At 42.4% G+C, this 26711-nt stretch overlaps 1 protein-coding gene across 1 annotated transcript in view; it reads right to left on the bottom strand.

Moving 5' to 3' along the window:
* LOC139387726 (inversin-like) overlaps nt 1-26711 on the bottom strand; it is a 255745-nt gene that overhangs the window by 15591 nt on the left and 213443 nt on the right. The window contains exons 3-8 of the mRNA XM_071133999.1: nt 5145-5318; nt 2180-2347; nt 1853-2033; nt 1615-1724; nt 1367-1535; nt 330-485 (exon numbers count right to left, since the gene is read on the bottom strand). Of these exons, the coding sequence (XP_070990100.1) occupies nt 330-485; nt 1367-1535; nt 1615-1724; nt 1853-2033; nt 2180-2347; nt 5145-5318 (958 nt within the window). The remainder of the gene's footprint in view (nt 1-329; nt 486-1366; nt 1536-1614; nt 1725-1852; nt 2034-2179; nt 2348-5144; nt 5319-26711) is intronic.

Genomic DNA, 26711 nt, shown 5'->3' with positions numbered 1-26711 from the left:
GGGGAATGTGTATATTTGGGGATGTGAGGGGGAATGTGTATATTTGGGGATGTGAGGGGAATGTGTATATTTGGGGATGTGAGGGGAATGTGTATATTTGGGGATGTTTTTAAGGATGCGTGTATGACCACAAACTCTTCACTGCTATCAGACCACAATGTATTGAAGGACTAGGATACCAAGTCTACAATAATCACCACCACACACACTGGTTTACTGCGTACCAGAGATGGAAGAGGAAGTGAGACATCTCACTCGCTCCTTTTTTCCAATGGTCAACGACCTGAGTAAAGCAAAATCTTCATTTATCCACCATCTTTGCTGTGTACCTTTGATAAGTGTGAGGATGATGTGGCGGTGTCCCATCTCACAGGCTCTGAACAGAGGCGTGTGTTTCATTACGTCTAGACTGTCCACTATGGCTCCTCTCTCCAACAGCAACCTCACTGTACTCACATGACCTGACAGAGAGGCCGCATGCAGCGCTGCAACACACACACACACACATTAAGTTGAGATTTTCAGTCTCCACACACTTCAGCAGCCTCACGTACTCGAGTTTTCAGAACCAGTTCGTCAAATGAAAAGTCCTTTGTTGCACTTTGACCCTGAACTGTGTTGTTATTTCATGTCAGTCAATATTTACACCCTGGCCCATCTATCTACTCCAGTGACTCTGATCAACCCACTCTGCTCCCCATCACACTCAACCTCATTGGCATAGTACACCAGATCATTTGCATATTTTACCAACTCATTAGCATATGCTCACATAAATTGTCCCTGCAGGGCAGGAAGCAGGGGCATCACCATGGTGATTAGTGCTCCAATCAGCCCACAGGGCAGAGCAGGGGACAAAGGATAGCATGTCTACAGCTTGGGAATGGTGTGTGTATGTGTGTGTGTATGTGTGTGCGCGTGCGTGCGCGTGTGTTATGTGTTGACATGTCTCTCTCCCCACTTGTCTCTCCCGCTCCACTGCTTTTGGGGAATCCCCTGACATCTATGCCACTCTGGGGAATCCCCTGTGACATCAGACAGCCGCTGTTCTGCCACCTGCGTCACCTCCAGTGCCTCAACATTCCTACACGCGCAGGATGACAGAGGCTAGCACCAGTGTGTGAGTGTGTGTGTGTCATCCTGCGCGTCTGTTTATCTCTCTGAGTAGCTCTGATGGTGACAGTACCAGGACATTAAGATCTGGGAAACTGTGGTGAAGGCGGTGAAGGGGGTAGGGGATGAAGGGGGAGGGAGCCGGGGATGAAGGGGGAGGTGTCCTCTACCAGCCTGACCAGTCACAGCAGCTCTTGGTCTACTGCTGACTGAAACAATCCCTGCGTATTAAACACATCCCAGAGTTCCTCACCAGTGCCTCCGTACTTGTCGGCCATGTTGATGTCGATGTGAGGCGTGAGTGTCAGCATGGTGCGTATGACATCATCGCTTCCTTTCCCAGCAGCCCACATGAACGCTGTGCGGCCCTCCAGATCTGGCTCGTCTTTCACAGAGGGGTGGGACAGAAGCACACCCACCGTCTCCCACGCACACACATGAGTCCCTGATATAAGGTGAAAACGTGCGCATGTGTGCATGTGTGTGTGTGTGTCTACGTACAGCGTAGTTGCTCTGAGCTCCATAGTGTAGAGGTGTGGCCCCATGGCTGTCTGAGGGGATGGTGCCTGACGTGTTCCTCTCCAACAACAAGTGCACTATCTTGGCATGTCCTGAAACACACATCAACATATCCAGGTTCAGCTCGGGTTGCCCCCCCCCCCCCTCCGGTACAGTATCTGGACCAGTGATGGAACCACATTCTGATGACAGGATCCACATTGTAAACACAGTCTCTTACCCAGCAGTGCAGCCCAGTGCAGCGGGGTTCTGAACAGGTTGTCGTACGCCGTGACGCTGCAGCCTTCATACGATGTCAGCACCTCCACCACTGCCTCGTTGCCGTCGGCAACAGCAAAGTGCAAAGGTGTGCGCCCCTCATAGTCCTGCCAGTTCAACAGAGACTCGGTAGGAGCCGCCTCCTACGCGCACACACACACACCTCATTTACATCAGTAAGCAGAGGATGGTGTGTGTAAGGATGACATTCTCACTGGATACTGTGTGTGTGTGTGTGTGTGTGTGTGTGTGTGTGTGTGTGTGTGTGTGTGTGTGTGTGTGTGTGTACCAGTATACAGCGGACGGTGTGTATAGCGGTGTGCTCCTGGCTGTGAGCAGCCCAGTGTAGGGGGATCTTGCCCTCACTGTCTGGGATGCCAATGTTGGAGTCGTGTTTGATGAGCAGTCTGACGTGCTCTGGCCTGTTATAGAACGCTGACCAGTGGAGCGCAGTCTGCTGCAGGGGGAGAGAGAGAGGGGGGGGGGGGGGGTCAGACACTATTGCAATAATAATTTGGGGGTGCTTATATTTGACCTGTTAATGTGTATGGGAAATGTGTTTCTTGCATATCCAAACTCCCGCTGGGGCCACAGCCAGGGTCACCATTGTCATTCCCCCGTGGAGCAATTGGGGTTAAGTAACCTTTTGGTTACTGGCCCAACGCTCTAACCTCCAAGCTCTAACCTCCAAGCTCTAACCTCCAGGCTCTAACCTCTAGGCTCTAACCTCTAGGCTCTAACCTCTAGGCTCTAACCTCTAGGCTCTAACCTCTAGGCTCTAACCTCCAGGCTCTAACCTCAAGGCTCTAACCTCCAGGCTCTAACCTCTAGGCTCTAACCTCTAGGCTCTAACCTCCAGGCTCTAACCTCAAGGCTCTAACCTCCAGGCTCTAACCTCCAGGCTCTAACCTCCAGGCTCTAACCTCCAGGCTCTAACCTCTAGGCTCCAACCTCTAGGCTCTAACCTCTAGGCTCTAACCTCCAGGCTCTAAACTCTAGGCTCTAACCTCTAGGCTCTAACCTCCAGGCTCCAACCTCCAGGCTCTAATCTCTAAGCTCTAACCTCCAGGCTCTAACCTCTAAGCTCTAACCTCCAAGCTCTAACCTCCAGGCTCTAACCTCCAGGCTCTAACCTCTAGGCTCTAACCTCTAGGCTCTAACCTCTAGGCTCTAACCTCCAGGCTCTAACCTCTAGGCTCTAACCTCTAGGCTTTAACCTCCAGGCTCTAACCTCCAGGCTCTAACCTCTAGGCTCTAACCTCTAACCTCCAGGCTCTAACCTCCAAGCTCTAACCTCCAGGCTCTAACCTCCAGGCTCTAACCTCTAGGCTCCAACCTCTAGGCTCCAACCTCTAGGCTCTAACCTCCAGGCTCTAACCTCTAGGCTCTAACCTCTAGGCTCTAACCTCCAGGCTCCAACCTCCAGGCTCTAACCTCTAGGCTCTAACCTCCAGGCTCTAACCTCCAGGCTCTAACCTCCAGGCTATTTGCTCTAGAAATAACTGTGAACTAAATCAAAAAGCCCTAGAACATATTCTACATAAACACATAAAGCCTGAGGATTTAACATGACAGTAACAGCAACAGTGACAGTAACAGTAACAATTACTGTAACAGTGACAGTAATAATGACTGTAACAGTGACAGTAACAATGACTGTAATAGTGACAGTGACAGTAACATGACAGTAACAGTGACAGTGACAGTAACATGACAGTAACAGTGACAGTAACAATGACAGTAACAATGACTGTAACAGCGACAGTAACAATGACAGTAACAGTGACAGTAATAATGACTATAACAGTGACAGTAACAAAGACAGTAACAGTGACAATAACAGTGACAGTAATAATGACTGTAACAGTGACAGTGACAGTAATAATGACTGTAAGTAACTGTAGTGACAGTGACAGTAACAATGACAGTAACAGTGACAGTATTAATGACTGTAACAGTGACAGTGACAGTAATAATGACTGTAAGTAACAGTGACAGTGACAGTGACAGTAGCAGTGACAGTAACAATGACAGTAATAATGACTGTAACAATGACAGTGACAGTAACAGTGACAATAACAGTGACAGTAATACTGACTGTAACAGTGACGGTAATAATGACTGTAAGTGACAGTAACAGTAACAATGACAGTAACAGTGACAGTAACAATGACAGTAACAGTGACTGTGACAGTAACAATGACTGTAACAGTGACAGTAACAGTAACAATGACAGTAACAGTGACAGGAACACTGACTGTAAAAGTGACAGTAACAGTAACAATGACAATAACAGTGACAGTAACAATGACTGTAACAGTGACAGTAATAATGACAGTGACAGTAACAGTGACAGTAATAATGACTGTAACAGTGACAGTAATAATGACAGTGACAGTAACAGTGACAATAACAGTGACAGTAATAATGACCGTAAGTGACAGTAACAGTAACAGTGACAGTGACAATGATAGTAACAGTGACAGTAACAATGACTGTAATAGTGACAGTAACAATGACTGTAACAGTGACAGTAACAATGACTGTAATAGGGACAGTAACAATGACAGTAACAATGATTGTAATAGTGACAGTGACAGTGACAGTAACAGTGACAATAACAGTGACAGTAATAATGACTGTAACAGTGACAGTAACAATGACAGTGACAGTAACAGTGACAATAACAGTGAAAGTAATAATGACTGTAACAGTGACAATGACTGTAAGTGACAGTAACACTAACAGTGAGAGTAATAATGACTGTAACAGGGACAATGACTGTAACAGTGACAGTGACAGTGACAGTGATAATAAAAGTGACAGTAACAGTGACAGTAACAGTGACAGTGATAATAAAAGTGACAGTAACAGTGACAGTATGCTATAACAGAGATATCACCTCCTCTATGGCTGTTGTTAGAGATCTATTCTGGGACATACTGAAACCAGTGTCACCTGACATGCTGATGATACATATTGGATTATTACAGAACTAACAGACAGATAGACATCATCGCTACAGACAGAGGGGGCCTGTGTGGGTGTGCGTGCGTGTAGAATGTATTTGGCACAACTGTCTGCCTTGAAGAGTCAGGACAAAGCAGCCAATTGTCATGTGTGTGTGTCTCTGGATTGCGCAGAACTCCACGTGAACTCTAATTCAGTCAATCAAATCAAAGAGCCGGGACAGTTCCATAACAAGTATGTTTGATAGAACTATTACCCAACTTTGTAAACAGTGTGTGTGGTACCTTGCTCTTGTTCTGTGTATCCACCTCTCCAGGTCCTATGTGTTTGAGCAGCAAGGCCAGGGGGTTGGGGGAGGGGTGACGGGTCGCCAGGTGGAGGGGTGTTACCTCCTCTAGATCCTTCTGCAGCCAATCAGCACGACGCGACAGGAGCAGCTTCAGAAACCGCACGTTCCCCTGGAGCACACACACACACACTTTCTCTATGGTGTCTTATCCAAATCCATCATCATCCATCTGTCCTTTCCTATTGGTTCTCACTCTCTCCTCTCTCTTCTCTGTTCTTTCCTATTGGTTCTCAGACTCTCTCCTCTCTCTTCTCTCTTCTCTGTTCTTTCCTATTGGTTCTCAGACTCTCTCCTCTCTCTTCTCTCTTCTCTGTTCTTTCCTATTGGTTCTCAGACTCTCTCCTCTCTGTTCTTTCCTATTGGTTCTCAGACTCTCTCCTCTCTGTTCTTTCCTGTTGGTTCTCACTCTCTCCTCTCTCTTCTCTGTTCTTTCCTATTGGTTCTCAGACTCTCTCCTCTCTGTTCTTTCCTATTGGTTCTCAGACTCTCTCCTCTCTCTTCTCTGTTCTTTCCAATTGGTTCTCAGACTCTCTCCTCTCTGTTCTTTCCTGTTGGTTCTCAGACTCTCTCCTCTCTCATCTCCTCTCTGTTCTTTCCTATTGGTTCTCAGACTCTCTCCTCTCTGTTCTTTCCTATTGGTTCTGAGACTCTCTCCTCTCTGTTCTTTCCTATTGGTTCTCAGACTCTCTCCTCTCTGTTCTTTCCTGTTGGTTCTCAGACTCTCTCCTCTCTGTTCTTTCCTGTTGGTTCTCAGACTCTCTCCTCTCTGTTCTTTCCTATTGGTTCTCAGACTCTCTCCTCTCTCTTTCCTCTCTGTTCTTTCCTATTAGTTCTCAGACTCTCTCCTCTATGTTCTTTCCTATTGGTTCTCAGACTCTCTCCTCTCTCTTCTCTCTTCTCTGTTCTTTCCTATTGGTTCTCAGACTCTCTCCTCTCTGTTCTTTCCTATTGGTTCTCAGACTCTCTCCTCTCTGTTCTTTCCTGTTGGTTCTCACTCTCTCCTCTCTCTTCTCTGTTCTTTCCTATTGATTCTCAGACTCTCTCCTCTCTGTTCTTTCCTATTGGTTCTCAGACTCTCTCCTCTCTCTTCTCTGTTCTTTCCAATTGGTTCTCAGACTCTCTCCTCTCTGTTCTTTCCTGTTGGTTCTCAGACTCTCTCCTCTCTCATCTCCTCTCTGTTCTTTCCTATTGGTTCTCAGACTCTCTCCTCTCTGTTCTTTCCTGTTGGTTCTCAGACTCTCTCCTCTCTCTTCTCCTCTCTGTTCTTTCCTATTGGTTCTCAGACTCTCTCCTCTCTCTTCTCCTCTCTGTTCTTTCCTGTTGGTTCTCAGACTCTCTCCTCTCTGTTCTTTCCTGTTGGTTCTCAGACTCTCTCCTCTCTCTTCTCCTCTCTGTTCTTTCCTATTGGTTCTCAGACTCTCTCCTCTCTGTTCTTTCCTGTTGGTTCTCAGACTCTCTCCTCTCTGTTCTTTCCTGTTGGTTCTCAGACTCTCTCCTCTCTGTTCTTTCCTATTGGTTCTCAGACTCTCTCCTCTCTCTTTCCTCTCTGTTCTTTCCTATTAGTTCTCAGACTCTCTTCTCTATGTTCTTTCCTATTGGTTCTCACTCTCTCCTCTCTCTTCTCTGTTCTTTCCTATTGGTTCTCAGACTCTCTCCTCTCTCTTCTCTCTTCTCTGTTATTTCCTATTGGTTCTCAGACTCTCTCCTCTCTGTTCTTTCCTGTTGGTTCTCAGACTCTCTCCTCTCTCTTCTCCTCTCTGTTCTTTCCTATTGGTTCTCAGACTCTCTCCTCTCTCTTCTCCTCTCTGTTCTTTCCAGTTGGTTCTCAGACTCTCTCCTCTCTGTTCTTTCCTGTTGGTTCTCAGACTCTCTCCTCTCTCTTCTCCTCTCTGTTCTTTCCTATTGGTTCTCAGACTCTCTCCTCTCTGTTCTTTCCTGTTGGTTCTCAGACTCTCTCCTCTCTGTTCTTTCCTGTTGGTTCTCAGACTCTCTCCTCTCTGTTCTTTCCTATTGGTTCTCAGACTCTCTCCTCTCTGTTCTTTCCTGTTGGTTCTCACTCTCTCCTCTCTCTTCTCTGTTCTTTCCTATTGGTTCTCAGACTCTCTCCTCTCTGTTCTTTCCTATTGGTTCTCAGACTCTCTCCTCTCTCTTCTCTGTTCTTTCCAATTGGTTCTCAGACTCTTTCTCTGTTCTCTCTGTTCTTTCCTGTTGGTTCTCAGACTCTCTCCTCTCTCATCTCCTCTCTGTTCTTTCCTATTGGTTCTCAGACTCTCTCCTCTCTGTTCTTTCCTGTTGGTTCTCAGACTCTCTCCTCTCTCTTCTCCTCTCTGTTCTTTCCTATTGGTTCTCAGACTCTCTCCTCTCTTTTCTCCTCTCTGTTCTTTCCTGTTGGTTCTCAGACTCTCTCCTCTCTGTTCTTTCCTGTTGGTTCTCAGACTCTCTCCTCTCTCTTCTCCTCTCTGTTCTTTCCTATTGGTTCTCAGACTCTCTCCTCTCTGTTCTTTCCTGTTGGTTCTCAGACTCTCTCCTCTCTGTTCTTTCCTGTTGGTTCTCAGACTCTCTCCTCTCTGTTCTTTCCTATTGGTTCTCAGACTCTCTCCTCTCTCTTTCCTCTCTGTTCTTTCCTATTAGTTCTCAGACTCTCTCCTCTATGTTCTTTCCTATTGGTTCTCACTCTCTCCTCTCTCTTCTCTGTTCTTTCCTATTGGTTCTCAGACTCTCTCCTCTCTCTTCTCTCTTCTCTGTTATTTCCTATTGGTTCTCAGACTCTCTCCTCTCTGTTCTTTCCTGTTGGTTCTCACTCTCTCCTCTCTCTTCTCTGTTCTTTCCTATTGGTTCTCAGACTCTCTCCTCTCTGTTCTTTCCTATTGGTTCTCAGACTCTCTCCTCTCTCTTCTCTGTTCTTTCCAATTGGTTCTCAGACTCTCTCCTCTCTGTTCTTTCCTGTTGGTTCTCAGACTCTCTCCTCTCTCATCTCCTCTCTGTTCTTTCCTATTGGTTCTCAGACTCTCTCCTCTCTGTTCTTTCCTATTGGTTCTGAGACTCTCTCCTCTCTGTTCTTTCCTGTTGGTTCTCAGACTCTCTCCTCTCTCTTCTCCTCTCTGTTCTTTCCTATTGGTTCTCAGACTCTCTCCTCTCTGTTCTTTCTTGTTGGTTCTCAGATTCTCTCCTCTCTCTCTTCTCTGTTCTTTCCTGTTGGTTCTCAGACTCTCTCCTCTCTCTTTCCTCTCTGTTCTTTCCTATTAGTTCTCAGACTCTCTCCTCTATGTTCTTTCCTATTGGTTCTCACTCTCTCCTCTCTCTTCTCTGTTCTTTCCTATTGGTTCTCAGACTCTCTACTCTCTCTTCTCTCTTCTCTGTTATTTCCTATTGGTTCTCAGACTCTCTCCTCTCTGTTCTTTCCTGTTGGTTCTCACTCTCTCCTCTCTCTTCTCTGTTCTTTCCTATTGGTTCTCAGACTCTCTCCTCTCTGTTCTTTCCTATTGGTTCTCAGACTCTCTCCTCTCTCTTCTCTGTTCTTTCCAATTGGTTCTCAGACTCTCTCCTCTCTGTTCTTTCCTGTTGGTTCTCAGACTCTCTCCTCTCTCATCTCCTCTCTGTTCTTTCCTATTGGTTCTCAGACTCTCTCCTCTCTGTTCTTTCCTATTGGTTCTCAGACTCTCTCCTCTCTGTTCTTTCCTATTGGTTCTGAGACTCTCTCCTCTCTGTTCTTTCCTGTTGGTTCTCAGACTCTCTCCTCTCTCTTCTCCTCTCTGTTCTTTCCTATTGGTTCTCAGACTCTCTCCTCTCTGTTCTTTCTTGTTGGTTCTCAGACTCTCTCCTCTCTCTTCTCTGTTCTTTCCTGTTGGTTCTCAGACTCTCTCCTATCTAATCCTTCCAGCCTCATCGTTTGACAGATCTATCTGCTGACTGAGCATGCATGTGAGAGTATGTGTGAGTTTTGAGAAAGTGTGTGTGTGTATGTATATATGTGTGTGCACATGCAAATGTGTGTCCATATAGGCCTGTGTGTGTATGGGTGTGTGTGTGAGTGTGTGTGTACATATGGTCTATCCTCCCTATTCTCAGTCCAATTAGATCAGTAATCCCAGAAGTCTCTCCCTGTCTCAGCTAGATATTGATCAGGTGTCAGAGAGAGAGAAGGACTCCCATCACCCCACACACATTAGAATTGGAGTGTGTGTGTGTGTGTGTTAGAGTGTGTGTGAGCACCCTCCTCCGCCCCTCCAGCCACCGCTCCTCACCTGCCCTGACAGCAACCCCCCACAAGGTTAATAAACAATAGAGATATTACTGCTCAAACAGCCCAGTCTTTTATTTCATTTTCTAGATTTAGATATATTTTTTAGAAACTCAGTCTCAATTTACTGTTGAGAGTTAGAATAGTAGAATACACAAGGTGACATTTTGAAACTTGGTTGTGCATCAGCAGTTATTCTCTTCAAATCAAATCAAATCAAATTTTATTTGTCACATACACATGGTTAGCAGATGTTAATGCGAGTGTAGCTAAATGCTTGTAATTCTAGTTCCGACAATGCAGTAATAACCAACAAGTAATCTAACTAACAATTCCAAAACTACTGTCTTGTACACTTGTTATATCAGTCACTGATAGTCACTCAATTAGCCAAGTCAGCTAAAACATTTTATATGGTAAGTTAGTCTTGTGGCCAGCTATCTAAACCTGATATCATGGTGGAATTACTGACCGGGGGAAATTAGCTTTAAAACAGAACATGTTTCTCTCTGCCCCATGGCAAAATGTGTAGAATTGCAGGAAATGAACTCTGAAGTTTTCACTGTCAAGACGGGGGTGTTTATAATGTTTAGCTCACAAAGTACAGCATTTCGCTCAGATTTTTTGTGGCCCCCACCCTCATCAAAGTTGCAGATCCCCTTGTCTAGTTCTTAACAGCCGCCCTGAGGGTGTCTGTCTGCCACCACAGGGTGGCACTACCTTTTCACCTAAGCTTCCAGTATGTGATATATACTGAGTATACCAAACATTACGAACACCTTCCTAAAATTGAGTTGCCCCAATCTATGTCACAATTGTCTCAAGGCTTAAAAATCCTTCTTTAACCTGTCTCCTCCTCTTCATCTACACGGACAGAAGTGGATTTAACAAGTGACATCAATAAGGGATCATAGCTTTCACCTGGATTCACCTGGTCAGTCTATGTCATGGAAAGAGCAGGTGTTCTTTATGTTTTGTATAGTCAGTGTAGAGAGGCTCTAGAATAACCTGGAGTCAGGATTCTAAAGGATCAATTAGTGTTCTACAGGTTAACTCAGTGTTCTAATGGTTCCACTACTGTTCTAGTGTTTCCTTTAGTGTTCTACAGCTTAACTCAATGTTCTGATGGTTCCAATATTGTTCTAGTGGTTCCTTTAGTGGTTCCAGGTTAACTCAGTGTTCTGATGGTTCCACTACTGTTCTAGTGTTTCCTTTAGTGGTTCCAGGGTGACTCAATGTTCTGATAGTTCCACTACTGTTCAAGTGTTTCCTATAGTGAATCCAGGTTAACTCAGTGTTCTGATGGTTCCACTACTGTTCTAGTGTTTCCTTTGGTGTTCTAAAGGGTAACTCAATGTTCTGATGGTTCCACTACTGTTCTAGTGTTTCCTTTAGTGGTTCCAGGTTGACTAAATGTTCTGATGGTTCCACTACTGTTCTAGTGTTTCCTTTAGTGTTCTACAGGTTCTCAATGTTCTGATGGTTCCACTACTGTTCTAGTGTTTCCTTTAGTGTTCTACAGGTTAACTCAATGTTCTGATGGTTCCACTACCGTTCTAGTGTTTCCTTAAGCGGTTCCAGGTTGACTCAGTGTTCTGATGGATCCACTACTGTTCTAGTGTTTCCTTTAGTGTTCTACAGGTTAACGCAATGTTCTGATGGTTCTAATACTGTTCTAGTGTTTCCTTTAGTATTCTACAGGTTAACTCAATGTTCTGATGGTTCCACTACTGTTCTAGTGTTACCTTTAGTGTTCTACAGGTTAACTCAATGTTCTGATGGTTCCACTACTGTTCTAGTGTTTCCTTTAGTGTTCTACAGGTTAACTCGGTGATCTGATGGTTCCACTACTGTTCTAGTGTTTCCTTTAGTGTTCTACAGGTTAACTCAATGTTCTGATGGTTCCACTACCATTCTAGTGTTTCCTTTAGCGGTTCCAGGTTGACTCAGTGTTCTGATGGATCCACTACCGTTCTAGTGTTTCCTTTAGTGTTCTACTGGTTAACTCAATGTTCTGATGGTTCTACTACTGTTCTAGTGTTTCCTTTAGTATTCTACAGGTTAACTCAATGTTCTGATGGTTCCACTACTGTTCTAGTGTTACCTTTAGTGTTCTACAGGTTAACTCAATGTTCTGATGATTCCACTACTGTTCTAGTGTTTCCTTTGGTGTTCTAAAGGTTAACTCAATGTTCTGATGGTTCCACTACTGTTCTAGTGTTTCCTTTAGTGGTTCCAGGTTGACTAAATGTTCTGATGGTTCCACTACTGTTCTAGTGTTTCCTTTAGTGTTATACAGGTCAACTCAATGTTCTGATGGTTCCACTGCTGTTCTAGTGTTTCCTTTAGTGTTCTACAGGTTAACTCAGTGTTCTGATGGTTCCACTACTGATCTAGTTTTTCCTTTAGTTCTACCGGTTAACTCAATGTTCTGATGGTTCCACTACTGTTTTAGTGTTTCCTTTAGTGTTCTACAGGTTGACTCAGTGTTCTGATGGTTCCACTACTGTTCTAGTGTTTCCTTTAGTGTTCTACAGGTTGACTCAGTGTTCTGATGGTTCCACTGCTGTTCTAGTGTTTCCTTTAGTGGTTCCAGGTTGACTCAGTGTTCTGATGCTTCCACAACTGTTCTAGTATTTCCTTTAGTGGTTACAGGTTAACTCAGTGTTCTGATGGTTCCACTACTGTTCTAGTGTTTCCTTTAGTGTTCACAGGTTGACTCAGTGTTCTGATGGTTCCACTACTGCTCTAGTGTTTCCTTTAGTGTTCTACAGGTTGACTCAGTGTTCTGATGGTTCCACTACTGCTCAAGTGTTTCCAATAGTGTTATAAAGGTTAACTCAATTTTCTGATGGTTCCACTACTGTTCTAGTGTTTCCTTTAGTGGTTCCAGGTTAAATCAATGTTCTGATGGTTCCACTACTGTTCTAGTGTTTCCTTTAGCGGTTCCAGGTTGACTCAGTGTTCTGTTGTTTTCACTACTGTTCTAGTGTTTCCATTAGTGTTCTACATGTTAACTCAATGTTCTGATGGTTCCACTACTGTTCTAGTGTTTCCTTTAGTGTTCTACAGGTTGACTCAGTGTTCTGATGGTTCCACTACTGTTCTAGTGTTTCCATTAGTGTTCTACAGGTTAACTCAATATTCTGATGGTTCCACTACTGTTCTAGTGTTTCCTTTAGTGGTTCCAGGTTAACTCAGTGTTCTGATGGTTCCACTACTGTTCTAGTCTTTCCTTTAGTGTTCTACAGGTTAACTCAGTGTTCTGATGGTTCCACAACTGTTCTAGTGTTTCCTTTAGTGTTTTACCGGTTAACTCAATGTTCTGATGGTTCCACTACTATTCTAGTGTTTCCTTTAGTGTTCTACAGGTTGACTCAGTATTCGGATGGTTCCACTGCTGTGCTAGTGTTTCCTTTAGTGTTCTACAGGTTAACTCAATGTTCTGATGGTTCCACTACTGTTCTAGTGTTTCCTTTGGTGTTCTACAGGTTAACTCGGTGATCTGATGGTTCCAGTACTGTTCTAGTGTTTCCTTTAGTGTTCTACAGGTTAACTCAATGTTCTGATGGTTCCAATATTGTTCTAGTGGTTCCTTTAGTGGTTCCAGGTTAACTCAGTGTTCTGATGGTTCCACTACTGTTCTAGTGGTTCCTTTAGTGGTTCCAGGTTAACTCAGTGTTCTGATGGTTCCACTACTGTTCTAGTGTTTCCTTCAGGGTTCTACAGATTAACTCAATGTTCTGATGGTTCCAATACTGTTCTAGTGTTCCCTTTAGTGGTTCCAGGTTAACTCAGTGTTCTGATGGTTCCACTACTGTTCTAGTGTTTTATTTAGTGTTCTACAGGTTAACTCAATGTTCAGATGGTTCCACTACTGTTCTAGTGTTTCCTTTAGTGTTATACAGGTCAACTCAATGTTCTGATGGTTCCACTGCTGTTCTAGTGTTTCCTTTAGTGTTCTACAGGTTAACTCAGTGTTCTGATGGTTCCACTACTGATCTAGTTTTTCCTTTAGTTCTACCGGTTAACTCAATGTTCTGATGGTTCCACTACTGTTTTAGTGTTTCCTTTAGTGTTCTACAGGTTGACTCAGTGTTCTGATGGTTCCACTACTGTTCTAGTGTTTCCTTTAGTGTTCTACAGGTTGACTCAGTGTTCTGATGGTTCCACTGCTGTTCTAGTGTTTCCTTTAGCGGTTCCAGGTTGACTCAGTGTTCTGATGTTTCCACTACTGTTCTAGTGTTTCCTTTAGTGGTTACAGGTTAACCCAGAGTTCTGATGGTTCCACTACTGTTCTAGTGTTTCCATTAGTGGTTCCAGGTTGACTCAGTGTTCTGATGCTTCCACAACTGTTCTAGTGTTTCCAATAGTGTTCTAAAGGTTAACTCAATTTTCTGATGGTTCCACTACTGTTCTAGTGTTTCCTTTAGTGGTTCCAGGTTAACTCAATGTTCTGATGGTTCCAGTACTGTTCTAGTGTTTCCTTTAGCGGTCCCAGGTCGACTCAGTGTTCTGATGTTTCCACTACTGTTCTAGTGTTTCCATTAGTGTTCTACAGGTTAACTAAATGTTCTGATGGTTCCACTACTGTTCTAGTGTTTCCTTTAGTGGTCTACAGGTTAACTCAATGGTCTGATGGTTCCACTACTGTTCTAGTGTTTCCTTTGGTGTTCTACAGGTTACCTCAGTGTTCTGATGGTTCCACTACTGTTCTAGTGTTTCCTTTAGTGGTTCCAGGTTGACTCAGTGTTCTGATGCTTCCACAACTGTTCTAGTATTTCCTTTAGTGGTTACAGGTTAACTCAGTGTTCTGATGGTTCCACTACTGTTCTAGTGTTTCCTTTAGTGTTCACAGGTTGACTCAGTGTTCTGATGGTTCCACTACTGCTCTAGTGTTTCCTTTAGTGTTCTACAGGTTGACTCAGTGTTCTGATGGTTCCACTACTGCTCAAGTGTTTCCAATAGTGTTATAAAGGTTAACTCAATTTTCTGATGGTTCCACTACTGTTCTAGTGTTTCCTTTAGTGGTTCCAGGTTAAATCAATGTTCTGATGGTTCCACTACTGTTCTAGTGTTTCCTTTAGCGGTTCCAGGTTGACTCAGTGTTCTGTTGTTTTCACTACTGTTCTAGTGTTTCCATTAGTGTTCTACAGGTTAACTCAATGTTCTGATGGTTCCACTACTGTTCTAGTGTTTCCTTCAGGGTTCTACAGATTAACTCAATGTTCTGATGGTTCCAATACTGTTCTAGTGTTCCCTTTAGTGGTTCCAGGTTAACTCAGTGTTCTGATGGTTCCACTACTGTTCTAGTTTTTTATTTAGTGTTCTACAGGTTAACTCAATGTTCAGATGGTTCCACTACTGTTCTAGTGTTTCCTTTAGTGTTATACAGGTCAACTCAATGTTCTGATGGTTCCACTGCTGTTCTAGTGTTTCCTTTAGTGTTCTACAGGTTAACTCAGTGTTCTGATGGTTCCACTACTGATCTAGTTTTTCCTTTAGTTCTACCGGTTAACTCAATGTTCTGATGGTTCCACTACTGTTTTAGTGTTTCCTTTAGTGTTCTACAGGTTGACTCAGTGTTCTGATGGTTCCACTACTGTTCTAGTGTTTCCTTTAGTGTTCTACAGGTTGACTCAGTGTTCTGATGGTTCCACTGCTGTTCTAGTGTTTCCTTTAGCGGTTCCAGGTTGACTCAGTGTTCTGATGTTTCCACTACTGTTCTAGTGTTTCCTTTAGTGGTTACAGGTTAACCCAGAGTGCTGATGGTTCCACTACTGTTCTAGTGTTTCCTTTAGTGTTCTACAGGTTAACTCAATGTTCTGATGGTTCCACTACTGTTCTAGTGTTTCCATTAGTGGTTCCAGGTTGACTCAGTGTTCTGATGCTTCCACAACTGTTCTAGTGTTTCCAATAGTGTTCTAAAGGTTAACTCAATTTTCTGATGGTTCCACTACTGTTCTAGTGTTTCCTTTAGTGGTTCCAGGTTAACTCAATGTTCTGATGGTTCCAGTACTGTTCTAGTGTTTCCTTTAGCGGTCCCAGGTCGACTCAGTGTTCTAATGTTTCCACTACTGTTCTAGTGTTTCCTTTAGTGGTTCCAGGTTAAATCAATGTTCTGATGGTTCCACTACTGTTCTAGTGTTTCCTTTAGCGGTTCCAGGTTGACTCAGTGTTCTGTTGTTTTCACTACTGTTCTAGTGTTTCCATTAGTGTTCTACAGGTTAACTCAATGTTCTGATGGTTCCACTACTGTTCTAGTGTTTCCTTCAGGGTTCTACAGATTAACTCAATGTTCTGATGGTTCCAATACTGTTCTAGTGTTCCCTTTAGTGGTTACAGGTTAACTCAGTGTTCTGATGGTTCCACTACTGTTCTAGTGTTTCCTTTAGTGTTCACAGGTTGACTCAGTGTTCTGATGGTTCCACTACTGCTCTAGTGTTTCCTTTAGTGTTCTACAAGTTGACTCAGTGTTCTGATGGTTCCACTACTGCTCAAGTGTTTCCAATAGTGTTATAAAGGTTAACTCAATTTTCTGATGGTTCCACTACTGTTCTAGTGTTTCCTTTAGTGGTTCCAGGTTAAATCAATGTTCTGATGGTTCCACTACTGTTCTAGTGTTTCCTTTAGCGGTTCCAGGTTGACTCAGTGTTCTGATGTTTCCACTACTGTTCTAGTGTTTCCATTAGTGTTCTACAGGTTAACTCAATATTCTGATGGTTCCACTACTGTTCTAGTGTTTCCTTTAGTGGTTCCAGGTTAACTCAGTGTTCTGATGGTTCCACTACTGTTCTAGTCTTTCCTTTAGTGTTCTACAGGTTAACTCAGTGTTCTGATGGTTCCACAACTGTTCTAGTGTTTCCTTTAGTGTTTTACCGGTTAACTCAATGTTCTGATGGTTCCACTACTATTCTAGTGTTTCCATAAGTGTTCTACAGGTTGACTCAGTATTCTGATGGTTCCACTGCTGTGCTAGTGTTTCCTTTAGTGTTCTACAGGTTAACTCAATGTTCTGATGGTTCCACTACTGTTCTAGTGTTTCATTTGGTGTTCTACAGGTTAACTCAATGTTCTGATGGTTCCACTACTGTTCTAGTGTTTCCTTTAGTGTTCTATAGGTTGACTCAGTATTCTGATGGTTCCACTGCTGTGCTAGTGTTTCCTTTAGTGTTCTACAGGTTAACTCAATGTTCTGATGGTTCCACTACTGTTCTAGTGTTTCCTTTGGTGTTCTACAGGTTAACTCAATGTTCTGATGGTTCCACTACTGTTCTAGTGTTTCCTTTAGTGTTATACAGGTTAACTCAGTGTTCTGATGGTTCCACTGCTGTTCTCGTGTTTCCTTTAGTGTTCTACAGGTTAACTCAATGTTCTGATTGTTCTACTACTGTTCTAGTGTTTTCTTTAGTATTCTACAGGTTAACTCAATGTTCTGATGGTTCCACTACAGTTCTAGTATTACCTTTAGTGTTATACAGGTTAACTCAATGTTCTGATGGTTCCACTACTGTTCTAGTGTTTCCTTTAGTGTTCTACAGGTTAACTCTGTGATCTGATGGTTCCAGTACTGTTCTAGTGTTTCCTTTAGTGTTCTACAGGTTAACTCAATGTTCTGATGGTACCAATATTGTTCTAGTGGTTCCTTTAGTGGTTCCAGGTTAACTCAGTGTTCTGATGGTTCCACTACTGTTCTAGTGGTTCCTTTAGTGGTTCCAGGTTAACTCAGTGTTCTGATGGTTCCACTACTGTTCTAGTGTTTCCTTCAGGGTTCTACAGATTAACTCAATGTTCTGATGGTTCCAATACTGTTCTAGTGTTCCCTTTAGTGGTTCCAGGTTAACTCAATGTTCTGATGGTTCCACTACTGTTCTAGTGTTTTATTTAGTGTTCTACAGGTTAACTCAATGTTCAGATGGTTCCACTACTGTTCTGGTGTTTCCTTTAGTGGTTACAGGTTGACTCAGTGTTCTGATGGTTCCACTACTGTTCTAGTGTTTTCTTTAGCGGTCCCAGGTTGACTCAGTGTTCTGTTCTAGTGTTTCCTTTAGTGTTCTACAGGTTAACTCAGTGTTCTGATGGTTCCACTACTGTTCTAGTGTTTCCTAGAGTGCTTTACCGGTTAACTCAATGTTCTGATGGTTCCACTACTGTTCTAGTGTTTCCTTTAGTGTTCTACAGGTTAACTCAATGTTCTGATGGTTCCACTACTGTTCTAGTGTTTCCTTTAGTGTTCTACAGGTTAACTCAATGTTCTGATGGTTCCACTACAGTTCTAGTGTTTCCTTTAGTGTTCTACAGGTTAACTCAATGTTCTGATGGTTCCACTACTGTTCTAGTGTTTCCTTTAGTGTTTCCCGGTTGACTCAATGTTCTGATGGTTCCACTACTGTTCTAGTGTTTCCTTTAGTGTTCTACAGGTCAACTCAATGTTCTGATGGTTCCACTGCTGTTCTAGTGTTTCCTTTAGTGTTCTACAGGTTAACTCAGTGTTCTGATGGTTCCACTACTGATCTAGTTTTTCCTTTAGTTCTACCGGTTAACTCAATGTTCTGATGGTTCCACTACTGTTCTAGTGTTTCCTTTAGTGTTCTACAGGTTGACTCAGTGTTCTGATGGTTCCACTACTGTTCTAGTGTTTCCTTTAGTGTTCTACAGGTTGACTCAGTGTTCTGATGGTTCCACTGCTGTTCTAGTGTTTCCTTTAGCGGTTCCAGGTTGACTCAGTGTTCTGATGTTTCCACTACTGTTCTAGTGTTTCCTTTAGTGGTTACAGGTTAACCCAGAGTTCTGATGGTTCCACTGCTGTTCTAGTGTTTCCTTTAGTGTTCTACAGGTTAACTCAATGTTCTGATGGTTCCACTACTGTTCTAGTGTTTCCAATAGTGTTCTAAAGGTTAACTCAATTTTCTGATGGTTCCACTACTGTTCTAGTGTTTCCTTTAGTGGTTCCAGGTTAACTCAATGTTCTGATGGTTCCAGTACTGTTCAAGTGTTTCCTTTAGCGGTCCCAGGTTGACTCAGTGTTCTGATGTTTCCACTACTGTTCTAGTGTTTCCATTAGTGTTCTACAGGTTAACTCAATTTTCTGATGGTTCCACTACTGTTCTAGTGTTTCCTTTAGTGGTCTACAGGTTAACTCAATGGTCTGATGGTTCCACTACTGTTCTAGTGTTTCCTTTGGTGTTCTACAGGTTACCTCAGTGTTCTGATGGTTCCACTACTGTTCTAGTGTTTCCTTTAGTGGTTCCAGGTTGACTCAGTGTTCTGATGCTTCCACAACTGTTGTAGTATTTCCTTTAGTGGTTACAGGTTAACTCAGTGTTCTGATGGTTCCACTACTGTTCTAGTGTTTCCTTTAGTGTTCACAGGTTGACTCAGTGTTCTGATGGTTCCACTACTGTTCTAGTGTTTCCTTTAGTGTTCTACAGGTTGACTCACTGTTCTGATGGTTCCACTACTGTTCAAGTGTTTCCAATAGTGTTATAAAGGTTAACTCAATTTTCTGATGGTTCCACTACTGTTCTAGTGTTTCCTTTAGTGGTTCCAGGTTAAATCAATGTTCTGATGGTTCCACTACTGTTCTAGTGTTTCCTTTAGCGGTTCCAGGTTGACTCAGTGTTCTGTTGTTTCCACTACTGTTCTAGTGTTTCCATTAGTGTTCTACAGGTTAACTCAATGTTCTGATGGTTCCACTACTGTTCTAGTGTTTCCTTCAGGGTTCTACAGATTAACTCAATGTTCTGATGGTTCCAATACTGTTCTAGTGTTCCCTTTAGTGGTTCCAGGTTAACTCAGTGTTCTGATGGTTCCACTACTGTTCTAGTTTTTTATTTAGTGTTCTACAGGTTAACTCAATGTTCAGATGGTTCCACTACTGTTCTAGTGTTTCCTTTAGTGTTATACAGGTCAACTCAATGTTCTGATGGTTCCACTGCTGTTCTAGTGTTTCCTTTAGTGTTCTACAGGTTAACTCAGTGTTCTGATGGTTCCACTACTGATCTAGTTTTTCCTTTAGTTCTACCGGTTAACTCAATGTTCTGATGGTTCCACTATTGTTTTAGTGTTTCCTTTAGTGTTCTACAGGTTGACTCAGTGTTCTGATGGTTCCACTACTGTTCTAGTGTTTCCTTTAGTGTTCTACAGGTTGACTCAGTGTTCTGATGGTTCCACTGCTGTTCTAGTGTTTCCTTTAGCGGTTCCAGGTTGACTCAGTGTTCTGATGTTTCCACTACTGTTCTAGTGTTTCCTTTAGTGGTTACAGGTTAACCCAGAGTGCTGATGGTTCCACTACTGTTCTAGTGTTTCCTTTAGTGTTCTACAGGTTAACTCAATGTTCTGATGGTTCCACTACTGTTCTAGTGTTTCCATTAGTGGTTCCAGGTTGACTCAGTGTTCTGATGCTTCCACAACTGTTCTAGTGTTTCCAATAGTGTTCTAAAGGTTAACTCAATTTTCTGATGGTTCCACTACTGTTCTAGTGTTTCCTTTAGTGGTTCCAGGTTAACTCAATGTTCTGATGGTTCCAGTACTGTTCTAGTGTTTCCTTTAGCGGTCCCAGGTCGACTCAGTGTTCTAATGTTTCCACTACTGTTCTAGTGTTTCCTTTAGTGGTTCCAGGTTAAATCAATGTTCTGATGGTTCCACTACTGTTCTAGTGTTTCCTTTAGCGGTTCCAGGTTGACTCAGTGTTCTGTTGTTTTCACTACTGTTCTAGTGTTTCCATTAGTGTTCTACAGGTTAACTCAATGTTCTGATGGTTCCACTACTGTTCTAGTGTTTCCTTCAGGGTTCTACAGATTAACTCAATGTTCTGATGGTTCCAATACTGTTCTAGTGTTCCCTTTAGTGGTTACAGGTTAACTCAGTGTTCTGATGGTTCCACTACTGTTCTAGTGTTTCCTTTAGTGTTCACAGGTTGACTCAGTGTTCTGATGGTTCCACTACTGCTCTAGTGTTTCCTTTAGTGTTCTACAAGTTGACTCAGTGTTCTGATGGTTCCACTACTGCTCAAGTGTTTCCAATAGTGTTATAAAGGTTAACTCAATTTTCTGATGGTTCCACTACTGTTCTAGTGTTTCCTTTAGTGGTTCCAGGTTAAATCAATGTTCTGATGGTTCCACTACTGTTCTAGTGTTTCCTTTAGCGGTTCCAGGTTGACTCAGTGTTCTGATGTTTCCACTACTGTTCTAGTGTTTCCATTAGTGTTCTACAGGTTAACTCAATATTCTGATGGTTCCACTACTGTTCTAGTGTTTCCTTTAGTGGTTCCAGGTTAACTCAGTGTTCTGATGGTTCCACTACTGTTCTAGTCTTTCCTTTAGTGTTCTACAGGTTAACTCAGTGTTCTGATGGTTCCACAACTGTTCTAGTGTTTCCTTTAGTGTTTTACCGGTTAACTCAATGTTCTGATGGTTCCACTACTATTCTAGTGTTTCCATAAGTGTTCTACAGGTTGACTCAGTATTCTGATGGTTCCACTGCTGTGCTAGTGTTTCCTTTAGTGTTCTACAGGTTAACTCAATGTTCTGATGGTTCCACTACTGTTCTAGTGTTTCATTTGGTGTTCTACAGGTTAACTCAATGTTCTGATGGTTCCACTACTGTTCTAGTGTTTCCTTTAGTGTTCTATAGGTTGACTCAGTATTCTGATGGTTCCACTGCTGTGCTAGTGTTTCCTTTAGTGTTCTACAGGTTAACTCAATGTTCTGATGGTTCCACTACTGTTCTAGTGTTTCCTTTGGTGTTCTACAGGTTAACTCAATGTTCTGATGGTTCCACTACTGTTCTAGTGTTTCCTTTAGTGTTATACAGGTTAACTCAGTGTTCTGATGGTTCCACTGCTGTTCTCGTGTTTCCTTTAGTGTTCTACAGGTTAACTCAATGTTCTGATTGTTCTACTACTGTTCTAGTGTTTTCTTTAGTATTCTACAGGTTAACTCAATGTTCTGATGGTTCCACTACAGTTCTAGTATTACCTTTAGTGTTATACAGGTTAACTCAATGTTCTGATGGTTCCACTACTGTTCTAGTGTTTCCTTTAGTGTTCTACAGGTTAACTCTGTGATCTGATGGTTCCAGTACTGTTCTAGTGTTTCCTTTAGTGTTCTACAGGTTAACTCAATGTTCTGATGGTACCAATATTGTTCTAGTGGTTCCTTTAGTGGTTCCAGGTTAACTCAGTGTTCTGATGGTTCCACTACTGTTCTAGTGGTTCCTTTAGTGGTTCCAGGTTAACTCAGTGTTCTGATGGTTCCACTACTGTTCTAGTGTTTCCTTCAGGGTTCTACAGATTAACTCAATGTTCTGATGGTTCCAATACTGTTCTAGTGTTCCCTTTAGTGGTTCCAGGTTAACTCAATGTTCTGATGGTTCCACTACTGTTCTAGTGTTTTATTTAGTGTTCTACAGGTTAACTCAATGTTCAGATGGTTCCACTACTGTTCTGGTGTTTCCTTTAGTGGTTACAGGTTGACTCAGTGTTCTGATGGTTCCACTACTGTTCTAGTGTTTTCTTTAGCGGTCCCAGGTTGACTCAGTGTTCTGTTCTAGTGTTTCCTTTAGTGTTCTACAGGTTAACTCAGTGTTCTGATGGTTCCACTACTGTTCTAGTGTTTCCTAGAGTGCTTTACCGGTTAACTCAATGTTCTGATGGTTCCACTACTGTTCTAGTGTTTCCTTTAGTGTTCTACAGGTTAACTCAATGTTCTGATGGTTCCACTACTGTTCTAGTGTTTCCTTTAGTGTTCTACAGGTTAACTCAATGTTCTGATGGTTCCACTACAGTTCTAGTGTTTCCTTTAGTGTTCTACAGGTTAACTCAATGTTCTGATGGTTCCACTACTGTTCTAGTGTTTCCTTTAGTGTTTCCCGGTTGACTCAATGTTCTGATGGTTCCACTACTGTTCTAGTGTTTCCTTTAGTGTTCTACAGGTCAACTCAATGTTCTGATGGTTCCACTGCTGTTCTAGTGTTTCCTTTAGTGTTCTACAGGTTAACTCAGTGTTCTGATGGTTCCACTACTGATCTAGTTTTTCCTTTAGTTCTACCGGTTAACTCAATGTTCTGATGGTTCCACTACTGTTCTAGTGTTTCCTTTAGTGTTCTACAGGTTGACTCAGTGTTCTGATGGTTCCACTACTGTTCTAGTGTTTCCTTTAGTGTTCTACAGGTTGACTCAGTGTTCTGATGGTTCCACTGCTGTTCTAGTGTTTCCTTTAGCGGTTCCAGGTTGACTCAGTGTTCTGATGTTTCCACTACTGTTCTAGTGTTTCCTTTAGTGGTTACAGGTTAACCCAGAGTTCTGATGGTTCCACTGCTGTTCTAGTGTTTCCTTTAGTGTTCTACAGGTTAACTCAATGTTCTGATGGTTCCACTACTGTTCTAGTGTTTCCAATAGTGTTCTAAAGGTTAACTCAATTTTCTGATGGTTCCACTACTGTTCTAGTGTTTCCTTTAGTGGTTCCAGGTTAACTCAATGTTCTGATGGTTCCAGTACTGTTCAAGTGTTTCCTTTAGCGGTCCCAGGTTGACTCAGTGTTCTGATGTTTCCACTACTGTTCTAGTGTTTCCATTAGTGTTCTACAGGTTAACTCAATTTTCTGATGGTTCCACTACTGTTCTAGTGTTTCCTTTAGTGGTCTACAGGTTAACTCAATGGTCTGATGGTTCCACTACTGTTCTAGTGTTTCCTTTGGTGTTCTACAGGTTACCTCAGTGTTCTGATGGTTCCACTACTGTTCTAGTGTTTCCTTTAGTGGTTCCAGGTTGACTCAGTGTTCTGATGCTTCCACAACTGTTGTAGTATTTCCTTTAGTGGTTACAGGTTAACTCAGTGTTCTGATGGTTCCACTACTGTTCTAGTGTTTCCTTTAGTGTTCACAGGTTGACTCAGTGTTCTGATGGTTCCACTACTGTTCTAGTGTTTCCTTTAGTGTTCTACAGGTTGACTCAGTGTTCTGATGGTTCCACTACTGTTCAAGTGTTTCCAATAGTGTTATAAAGGTTAACTCAATTTTCTGATGGTTCCACTACTGTTCTAGTGTTTCCTTTAGTGGTTCCAGGTTAAATCAATGTTCTGATGGTTCCACTACTGTTCTAGTGTTTCCTTTAGCGGTTCCAGGTTGACTCAGTGTTCTGTTGTTTCCACTACTGTTCTAGTGTTTCCATTAGTGTTCTACAGGTTAACTCAATGTTCTGATGGTTCCACTGCTGTGCTAGTGTTTCCTTTAGTGTTCTACAGGTTAACTCAATGTTCTGATGGTTCCACTACTGTTCTAGTGTTTCCTTTGGTGTTCTACAGGTTAACTCAATGTTCTGATGGTTCCACTACTGTTCTAGTGTTTCCTTTAGTGATCTATAGGTTGACTCAGTATTCTGATGGTTCCACTGCTGTGCTAGTGTTTCCTTTAGTGTTCTACAGGTTAACTCAATGTTCTGATGGTTCCACTACTGTTCTAGTGTTTCCTTTGGTGTTCTACAGGTTAACTCAATGTTCTGATGGTTCCACTACTGTTCTAGTGTTTCCTTTAGTGTTATACAGGTTAACTCAGTGTTCTGATGGTTCCACTGCTGTTCTCGTGTTTCCTTTAGTGTTCTACAGGTTAACTCAATGTTCTGATTGTTCTACTACTGTTCTAGTGTTTTCTTTAGTATTCTACAGGTTAACTCAATGTTCTGATGGTTCCACTACAGTTCTAGTATTACCTTTAGTGTTATACAGGTTAACTCAATGTTCTGATGGTTCCACTACTGTTCTAGTGTTTCCTTTAGTGTTCTACAGGTTAACTCTGTGATCTGATGGTTCCAGTACTGTTCTAGTGTTTCCTTTAGTGTTCTACAGGTTAACTCAATGTTCTGATGGTACCAATATTGTTCTAGTGGTTCCTTTAGTGGTTCCAGGTTAACTCAGTGTTCTGATGGATCCACTACTGTTCTAGTGGTTCCTTTAGTGGTTCCAGGTTAACTCAGTGTTCTGATGGTTCCACTACTGTTCTAGTGTTTCCTTCAGGGTTCTACAGATTAACTCAATGTTCTGATGGTTCCAATACTGTTCTAGTGTTCCCTTTAGTGGTTCCAGGTTAACTCAATGTTCTGATGGTTCCACTACTGTTCTAGTGTTTTATTTAGTGTTCTACAGGTTAACTCAATGTTCAGATGGTTCCACTACTGTTCTGGTGTTTCCTTTAGTGGTTACAGGTTGACTCAGTGTTCTGATGGTTCCACTACTGTTCTAGTGTTTTCTTTAGCGGTCCCAGGTTGACTCAGTGTTCTGTTCTAGTGTTTCCTTTAGTGTTCTACAGGTTAACTCAGTGTTCTGATGGTTCCACTACTGTTCTAGTGTTTCCTAGAGTGCTTTACCGGTTAACTCAATGTTCTGATGGTTCCACTACTGTTCTAGTGTTTCCTTTAGTGTTCTACAGGTTAACTCAATGTTCTGATGGTTCCACTACTGTTCTAGTGTTTCCTTTAGTGTTCTACAGGTTAACTCAATGTTCTGATGGTTCCACTACAGTTCTAGTGTTTCCTTTAGTGTTCTACAGGTTAACTCAATGTTCTGATGGTTCCACTACTGTTCTAGTGTTTCCTTTAGTGTTTCCCGGTTGACTCAATGTTCTGATGGTTCCACTACTGTTCTAGTGTTTCCTTTAGTGTTCTACAGGTCAACTCAATGTTCTGATGGTTCCACTGCTGTTCTAGTGTTTCCTTTAGTGTTCTACAGGTTAACTCAGTGTTCTGATGGTTCCACTACTGATCTAGTTTTTCCTTTAGTTCTACCGGTTAACTCAATGTTCTGATGGTTCCACTACTGTTCTAGTGTTTCCTTTAGTGTTCTACAGGTTGACTCAGTGTTCTGATGGTTCCACTACTGTTCTAGTGTTTCCTTTAGTGTTCTACAGGTTGACTCAGTGTTCTGATGGTTCCACTGCTGTTCTAGTGTTTCCTTTAGCGGTTCCAGGTTGACTCAGTGTTCTGATGTTTCCACTACTGTTCTAGTGTTTCCTTTAGTGGTTACAGGTTAACCCAGAGTTCTGATGGTTCCACTGCTGTTCTAGTGTTTCCTTTAGTGTTCTACAGGTTAACTCAATGTTCTGATGGTTCCACTACTGTTCTAGTGTTTCCAATAGTGTTCTAAAGGTTAACTCAATTTTCTGATGGTTCCACTACTGTTCTAGTGTTTCCTTTAGTGGTTCCAGGTTAACTCAATGTTCTGATGGTTCCAGTACTGTTCAAGTGTTTCCTTTAGCGGTCCCAGGTTGACTCAGTGTTCTGATGTTTCCACTACTGTTCTAGTGTTTCCATTAGTGTTCTACAGGTTAACTCAATTTTCTGATGGTTCCACTACTGTTCTAGTGTTTCCTTTAGTGGTCTACAGGTTAACTCAATGGTCTGATGGTTCCACTACTGTTCTAGTGTTTCCTTTGGTGTTCTACAGGTTACCTCAGTGTTCTGATGGTTCCACTACTGTTCTAGTGTTTCCTTTAGTGGTTCCAGGTTGACTCAGTGTTCTGATGCTTCCACAACTGTTGTAGTATTTCCTTTAGTGGTTACAGGTTAACTCAGTGTTCTGATGGTTCCACTACTGTTCTAGTGTTTCCTTTAGTGTTCACAGGTTGACTCAGTGTTCTGATGGTTCCACTACTGTTCTAGTGTTTCCTTTAGTGTTCTACAGGTTGACTCAATGTTCTGATGGTTCCACTACTGTTCAAGTGTTTCCAATAGTGTTATAAAGGTTAACTCAATTTTCTGATGGTTCCACTACTGTTCTAGTGTTTCCTTTAGTGGTTCCAGGTTAAATCAATGTTCTGATGGTTCCACTACTGTTCTAGTGTTTCCTTTAGCGGTTCCAGGTTGACTCAGTGTTCTGTTGTTTCCACTACTGTTCTAGTGTTTCCATTAGTGTTCTACAGGTTAACTCAATGTTCTGATGGTTCCACTACTGTTCTAGTGTTTCCTTTAGCGGTTCCAGGTTGACTCAGTGTTCTGATGTTTCCACTACTGTTCTAGTGTTTCCATTAGTGTTCTACAGGTTAACTCAATATTCTGATGGTTCCACTACTGTTCTAGTGTTTCCTTTAGTGGTTCCAGGTTAACTCAGTGTTCTGATGGTTCCACTACTGTTCTAGTATTTCCTTTAGTGTTCTACAGGTTAACTCAGTGTTCTGATGGTTCCACAACTGTTCTAGTGTTTCCTTTAGTGTTTTACCGGTTAACTCAATGTTCTGATGGTTCCACTACTATTCTAGTGTTTCCTTTAGTGTT

The sequence above is a fragment of the Oncorhynchus clarkii genome, chromosome 3, assembly GCF_045791955.1.
Source record: "Oncorhynchus clarkii lewisi isolate Uvic-CL-2024 chromosome 3, UVic_Ocla_1.0, whole genome shotgun sequence".
In the NCBI taxonomy this organism is placed as follows: Eukaryota; Metazoa; Chordata; class Actinopteri; order Salmoniformes; family Salmonidae; genus Oncorhynchus; species Oncorhynchus clarkii.
Note: the sequence above shows the minus strand (reverse complement) of the source record. Positions and strands in the feature narration are given on the sequence as shown.